At 38.7% G+C, this 7,932-nt stretch overlaps 1 protein-coding gene across 2 annotated transcripts; it reads left to right on the top strand.

Annotated features, from left to right (window-relative positions):
- The first annotated feature begins 671 nt into the window (after positions 1 to 671).
- LOC18426216 (histone-lysine N-methyltransferase, H3 lysine-9 specific SUVH1) lies at positions 672 to 7,667 on the top strand. Of its 2 annotated transcripts, none has more exons than XM_006832874.4 (2): positions 672 to 2,572; positions 7,420 to 7,667. In XM_006832874.4, the coding sequence occupies exon 1, from the start codon at positions 966 to 968 to the stop codon at positions 2,511 to 2,513; it is 1,548 nt and encodes a 515-aa protein (XP_006832937.2). In that variant the 5' UTR covers positions 672 to 965; the 3' UTR covers positions 2,514 to 2,572; positions 7,420 to 7,667. The 2 variants fall into 2 exon arrangements, with proteins under 2 accessions (XP_006832937.2, XP_011620424.2); XM_011622122.3 differs by having other exon boundaries at positions 672 to 2,577.
- Positions 7,668 to 7,932: the final 265 nt, after the last annotated feature.

Below are 7,932 nucleotides of genomic sequence, written 5' to 3'. Positions count from 1 at the left end.
AAGAAATCTTTGATCTTTAATTTCAAAGAAGAAGCTTCTGGTTCAGTGTTAGTTTTGCCCTGAACTAAGGGTGTTGTGCTTTTTTTTTCCTGATACTTTCTTTTTTTGGTTTTTATGTTTTCATGTTTAAGAGGAAGCTTCTGGTTCACCGTTAGTTTTGCCCTTTTTTAATGAAAAAAAAAATCTCTTTTCAGTCTCATCCTTTTTCTTCATAGGAATCAACTCTCAGCGCTGTATTGTTGGTTTTTATAGGCTTTCATTTTGATCCTCTTTCCTGTACTCGAGTTCTTGAACCAGTTAGTCTTATATCAGGAATACACTGTTCAGAACTGAAAGTCTTTATTTTTAGCTATTATTCAGATGTTTTAAAGCGTCATTGAGGAGTACAGCTAGCTAGGTTATCTGTTATTTTTCTTTGCTCCAAGGGTTTCCATCCTTCTTCCATGGCATCCGATGATGAATCCCCTGCTTTAGATGTAAAGCCTCTGCGGACCTTGGTCCCGGTTTTTCTATCCCATGTAAGACCTTTATCTTCAGTTCCAGGCCCAAATAATCCTCCTTTATCTGAACCTCTTACCTCTTCCAACCCTCGTCCTGCAAAAATACCACAATTTCCGCGCTCTTTGGCCAAGAATTCATCAAAAGAGCCCACTGGTTCAGTAAAAGAGGCCTCCAAATCAAGAAAACCACCCACTGAACCCAAAAATGAACCCTCCTTCCTTTCTCCTGAACCCCTAAATCAATTCAAACCACCTGCTGATACCATCAATGAAGCGTCTTTTGCGTCTCCTGAACCTCAAATCGATTTCAAAACCCCCCCAAGTAATTTAAGAGAACCCATATTTGTTGCTCCCATATCCCAAAAAGCACCTGAAGATAACTCAGTTATAGAAAAGCAGGCCTCTGCTAGAGCAAAGAGGAGCAAGAACATATCTTTTCGTCCATTTGATGCTGAAGAGAGACCCATGAACGTTGATAGGGATGCAGTTGATAGGGTCCTTACAATTTACCATGCTTATAGGCGAAGGCTTATGCAACAAAATGAACCATCAAAGGAATCATCAAGTTCTGGTGGTAGGATACGTGCAGACCTGAAAGCTGGGACTGTCATGGCCAGCAAAGAATTCCGAACCAATGTTGGGAAGAGGGTCGGCTCTGTTCCAGGAGTCAATATAGGGGATATTTTCTATTTCAGACTCGAATTAGGTCTAGTGGGGTTGCATGCCCCTTCAATGGCTGGTATTGACTACATGACCATGAAGTTTGGGCAACAAGAGGATCCCATTGCTATTAGTATCGTCTCTTCTGGTAGTTACGATGATGATGATGCAGAAGACAATGGGGATACCCTGATTTACAGTGGCCATGGTGGTGTTGACTCAAGGGGAAAACAGGTCGGTGATCAGAAGCTTGAGAGGGGTAATCTTGCTTTGGAGAAGAGCCTTCAACATGGGAATGAAATCCGGGTAATTAAGGGTGTGAAAGATGTGTCTAGCCCTTCTGGCAAGGCCTATATCTATGATGGGTTATACAGAGTCCAACAAGGATGGACAGAGAGAGGCACTATGGGCTTCAAAGTTTTCAAGTATAAATTGTTAAGGTGTCCGGGCCAGCCTAATTTGGGGAGCTCACTGTGGAAGCAATTGGAGCAATGGAGAGAAAATCCATTAACAAGGCCTGGTGCTACAACATCAGATGTATCTTCAATGGCCGAGAAAGTACCAGTTTGTTTGGTGAATGATGTTGATGATGAGAAAAGGCCGCGTTTTTTGTATATCACAGGAGTGAGGAATTCAAAGCCCTCGACGAATCCTTCTCCGGGTTGTATGTGCGTAAATGCATGCAGTCCCAATGACATAAACTGTTGTTGCTTGGGGCTAAATGGAGGCCAGTTCCCTTATAATCCAAATGGAATTTTATTTAGCCCTAAACCAATGATATATGAATGTGCTCCTACTTGTTTGTGCTCAAACATTTGTAGGAACAGGGCATCACAGAATGGGCTAAAACTTCACTTTGAGGTTTTTAAGACTAGAAACAAAGGCTGGGGCCTTCGTTCTTGGAACCCTATTCCATCAGGGACATTCATTTGTGAATATGCCGGCCTAATTATGCACAATGGTGAGGAAGAAGAAGAAACAGATGATGAGTATTTATTTTTATCAAACCGAGAGCGTCAAAACCCATTTAATTGGGCTAATATATATACATTATTGGGAGAGCAGAGATTTGCTGAACCTGATCCGAATTTTGAACAGCTACCAATTGTGATTAGTGCAAAGCGTATGGGTAATGTGTCTCGATTCATGAATCACAGTTGCTCCCCCAATGTTTCATGGTATCCTGTCTTATTCGACCATCGTGATAGTCAGTGTCCTCATATCATGTTTTTTGCAATCAAGAATATTCCTCCTATGACGGAATTGACATATGATTATGGACTTTCTAAATCTCAGTCAAAGAGGAAACAGTGCTTATGTGGAGCTTTAAAATGCAGAGGGTTCTTTGGCTAGTGCTTTTAGTTTCATGCCTTTGAACAAGTAGCAAGAGTTTAAGGAATTTTGCTAGCAAGGTAAGGTATCTCTCTTTTTGAATCTCATGTATCTTATTTCTTATTGGTATCTCAATTGAATTTTATTTGACGAATTGTTTGTGCACTAAATATTCTTTTTCCTGAACCTTGTGATTTGACTTATGCTTCTCCTTCACAGATTGATCTTTTAGAACTAGGATATGAGAACTCCATTTCCATGAATTTTATCACAATGAATATCACATGATACACTCTCTTTCACCCTCAGATTTTAAGCTCAAATTACTAGCTATCCCTATGAAAAAAGTGTACACACACATACATGTACACTCACTGACCTCTTGGATGCTTCTACTATACCAGGAATATGATGGAAAAATGGCATGCTTCTAGATCTATAAAAAGATAAACCATGATCTATTGAAAGTTGCTTTACTCCTTAGCCTCCCCAGATTATCTAGTAGTGTTAGAAACTGTATTTCTGTATATTTGGGCCGTAGGCCCCCATGGAAGATTATTTGAGAATATTGCTAATAACTCTTTCTTTATTGGTTAATCAAGAATATACAAGACTCCGTATAAATATACGGCCTTTAACAGTCAAAGATAAATACCAATGGTTATGGATAGACACCTCCTAATCTTATCAAGAGATATGTATTCATACAGATGCATATCCATATTGATATGTATCAATATGATACATATCCTAATCTTATCAAGAGATATGTATCCATATATATGCATATCCATACTGATATGTATCCATAATGATGTATATCAATACTAACACGAGATATCCATAACCTAATACTCCCCCTCAAACTCAAGATGCTTTGACACAAAGCACCTGGAGTTTGAACAATACTAATTTGCCAAAAACGCGTGGTGACCTTCAGATTGCTTAGATTGCTTGAACAACAAGCACAAATAACTCAGATTGCTTGAACAACAAGCACAAATTGTAGTGGTGGATCAACAAGCCTCAGGAATATATAGCCTTAGGAACAACAAACGGCCTCAGGAACAGACTTGAGCCTTCAGAAAAAACTCTAGATTCAGCAGTTCGTAGAGAACTCAAGCAACAACAAACCAACAAGCCTTCAAAACATACAGGATCGAGTAACGAAAAAAATCGATCAACAGACAGGATCGAATAACGGAAAATACGATCATCAAACAGAATTGAGTAACAGAAAACATAATCATCAAACAGGATCGAGTAACGGAAAACTCGATCATCAGAAAAGATTAGAGTGGCTGATGAGAGTTCGGACATATCACCCTGAGATCAAGATTCAGAGGCAAAACAAAGAGAGGGGCGATTTTATAGATAGAGCAGATTGATCGTTTTCATAGGCCATTTTTCAAAGGTGAATTTTGCAAATTAGCGATCCTCAGAAACTGATGCCTCGAACAGAGAAGTCTCGCATAACACCAACTCAATAGGCCTCCGGAACATATATGATCGAGTAACGAAAAAAAACTCGATTATCACACTGGATGGAGTAGTAGGAAACTCCATCATCCAATAGGATTGAGTAACGAAAAACTCAATCATTAAACATGATCAAGTAACAGAAACTTGATCATCAACCAGGATCAAGAAATTCGATCATCAAACTTGAAGCACTTGGAAGAGCCAACAAAAATAAAAAAGAGAATCTGAAACCTTTGAAACCCCACCATCGTTAGCAAGCATAGATCCAAGCAACTTGCTCCCACGAGGATTGAGAGCTTCCCGCAATAGTGCTCCTCAGATTGCCCCAAATGGCTAATGCATGGCTTATCTTGAGCAGATCACAGCAACTCTATCTATACGGCAATCTCTAGGGCATTGTAACTCTCTCTCTCTACTCCGATCTCAGCAGGAGGAAATCACACAGCAGGCAGCAGTGTGAATTTTGGTCCTCGGTCTCGTTTCAAGCCTGAGTACCAAGCTTTGCAATGTGAAGAATGGAAATCCTACAAACTCGTACGCTCTCTAATTTATTAATAAAAAAACAACATAAAAAAAAAAAAAAAACTTTTACCCTCTCTCTACAATCCCAAAAAAACGTCCTTTTACTTTTACTCTCTCTCTACAACTCCAGGCCCTAAGCTATAACCCGTAGCAGCATGACGAGACTCACATCTCTCTCTAAAAGACCACCTGATGCCCTTCTATTTTTGGACAGATGTGTTTCAAGCGTGCAAACGGCATGGACTAGAGGAAACGGTATCGACTAGAGGAAGATGCTTTGGAATATGGGGGTAGATTTTCCAAAGACACATCCATGAAATGGTAAAGGGTACTGAAATTTTCGGAATGAATATAAGGTAGCAACTTGATAACATCAAAGAGGGTGCCGCAGCTGTTAGGCAGAGAGTCGCAATCAGATTGAGGGCTTCACCGATCAGAGAACTGGAAACAAAGGCTCGATGCTTGAGTCGTCAACCTCGTTCTGATACCATGTTAGAAACTGTATTTTTGTATATTTGGGCCTTAGGCCCCCATGGAAGATTATTTCAGAATACTGCAGAGAACTCTCTCTTTATTGATTAATCGAGACTCCATATAAATATACGACCTTTAACAGTTAAAGATCAATACCAATGGTTATGGATAAACACCAGTCAATCTTATCAAAAGATATGTATTCATACAAATGCATATCCATAATGATATGTATCCATAATGATGTATATCAATAGTAACACGAGATATCCATATCCTAACAAGTAGTACTTTCTGAACATTGTACTGTATAAAAAAGCACACTTGCGAACACAAGCACAGGAACCAGAAAAGGGGATTGTCCTTTATTCCAATAATTTTGCTATTTGCAATTTTTGCTTCCATTTTCTTCTATTCCCATCCGAAACATAGGTGCGAATAAGAGAAGCAAGAAGTCAGTTGTACATTTTGTCACATGTTTTTGGGTAGGACTACCAACAATATAGATGCAATAGCAATTTCCATTAGAAGATTTTGGGTAGTGGTTGGTCAATTAGAACCAGTGTACCGGGACTCAGCCGAGTTACCTTGTCTCGCCCTATGGGCGACACGAGTTTCGCCTGAGTGTGCTGGATACCCATGTGTGCGTAGTTTATAGAAATGAATAAAAATATTCAAATGGCTTCTTGGGTAGCACGCACGCTTATTTGCCATCGTGGTCGGGGATCGGAAACAGGCCCCCTCCTTTTCCAAAACAACACTGCCCTCATTTTTTAAGCCTAGGAGACTGAGCCCTTTTTTTAGGGAGTCAAAAAACAAGAGTTCAAAAAAGAGCTGTGAGGTATCTCATTTTATGTTTGATGTAAGAAATGAGAAGGTTAGATAATATATTATTCTTTTTTTTGTTTTTAGCTTCATTTTTCTAATTCAAGCGATATAGTCTTCACCGGGGTAACTTGCCTTTGCCTCGGCCAAGGACCAAGTAGCTTGGCTGAGTTGTTTTTCTGTATACTGATTAGAACCGGTAAGCGCTATTGCCATTCTATTACACGTTCAACTTGCCAATATGTCGCACCTGAAAAAGGTGTCAAAGAAAATTTAGCAAATGTGGTGAAGTAGAAGAATATGTAAATCTAGTTTATTTGATATGATCCACTCATTAGAAACTTTTCATCAATTACTTTCATGACTATGTTGCACGACACATATAGGGTGCCTGATAAATTTTCTGTATGATAATTTCATTTGAGCAAGCGACCAGCAGAAACATTGAGAAATTGCAGGGAAGGTTCAGATCTTTACATGAAGCAGCACCATAAATCGGGTCTGATGTTTTGTGTGAATGATAGTTTGATTGTGCAATTCATTGTACAAATCAGCAAGTATTGTGGAAAAGCTTTTGGTAGCTTTCCATAATCAAATAATCTGCTTAGAAGTATGAAAAAGGGGTAGAAAGGAATTTGCCCTCAGAAAACTGATTTGCGCGTGAGGTGATATGCCAATACCTCCAGCACTTTGTTGGACACCTCTGGAAATTGTTATCTAGACATATGAATACTTCCAATTAAGTCTCAGACATTAATATGACTGTTACTGATTGAACTCCTTTTTGGGATGATTGACTTGCGTTTTTCTGTGACCCACACTCTTCATTTTGACTTTCTTACTTTTTACATGTTCAGGTCATAGAGTTTATTCCTACATGTGTATATATGCATTGAGATTGGGAAAAAGTTTATATAGAGCGAGGCTCTAAACAATCAAATTAGAGCCCACCTCAAAAATTTCACTAGACGAGGTTATTTTGATGCCCAAATATCTTCAAACTGATAATCTCGACATCAAGATGCATGGACATGAGAAAACTGATAATCTCGACATCAAGATGCATGGACATGAGGAAAAGAATGGATTTCAAGTTTTGGAAATAGTGCATCTTGTAACGCATTTTTGGGCTGTCAATTTTTAAGATTTTCAAGCTTTCATAAATATGCTCGATTTACACTATTTTTTAAGCTTTAAATTTTGTAATTAACGATGAAAATATATTTTAAGGCTATCACATAGATTTCCAGTATTGAAACCACATTTCTCGATACTATTTGAAGGTGCGCTTTACTTTGATTGTTTAGAGCTTCGGCTCTATGTAAACCGCACCCGTTAGATCTATATGCATATGTCGATGTTTGCTTAACTTCTGAGTTTGTCGCGAGTGACCTCCTGAATATTAATAAAAGCACTTTCAGCTGTGTGGCATTTTGCATATTCTGAATGTTCCCACTCAAGCCCAAGCACATTTATGCACATATATGTATACATAAGCTTATTAATTTTCAATTGAAAATTAATACCACCACCTCCAAATAATTAAATGCATTTTAATTTGGTTTTGCTGATTCTGATAATCCTTCGGTGCTTCTTAGTAACACAGTTTACTCTCACTTTTCAGGTTTTATCCAAATACACTCTTAAAAGTTCCTGAAGCCATATACGTTGATGCGGCATTGCAAAATCAATTCCCATCAGAGCATGCAATTCTGCATCCCATTGTACATGTATGAAGTAGGAATGCATGATGTATATGGATGTATGTGTGGAATACATAATGTATGTATGTGTGCTTACATCATTGATTTCATGTAATGAGTTATTTTGACTATCCGTTTAAGCATAGTGTTTTTACTGATTTCTCTATCAGTTGCTTCTGTTTATGGGCATAACATCTCTTGGACCATGTATATGATGGGCGCCAAAAAATTCAAAAACTCAAATTCAATCCGATTCTTCTGCTTAATGTTAAAAAAAGGTAGATGCGGCTTAGGTGGGAGCCCAGATACCAGGGTGGCTTTAAGGGAAAAGGGTTGCGGTGGGGGTTATATGTTGTTTTAGTGGCTTTAAGGGAAAAGGGTTGCGGTGGGGGTTATATGTTGTTTTATGTGAGTGTATTTTGGGAATGTGTGTG

Source organism: Amborella trichopoda, chromosome 1, assembly GCF_054954075.1.
Source record: "Amborella trichopoda isolate Santa Cruz 75 chromosome 1, AtrichopodaSantaCruz75HAP2 v2.0, whole genome shotgun sequence".
NCBI classification, from domain to species: Eukaryota; Viridiplantae; Streptophyta; class Magnoliopsida; order Amborellales; family Amborellaceae; genus Amborella; species Amborella trichopoda.
This window is presented reverse-complemented; position numbering and strand designations above follow the sequence as displayed.

Bases quoted from the DNA above. Each gene is read 5' to 3' on its own strand.
- LOC18426216 (XM_006832874.4), top strand. From the start codon at position 966: ATGAACGTTGATAGGGATGCAGTTGATAGGGTCCTTACAATTTACCAT.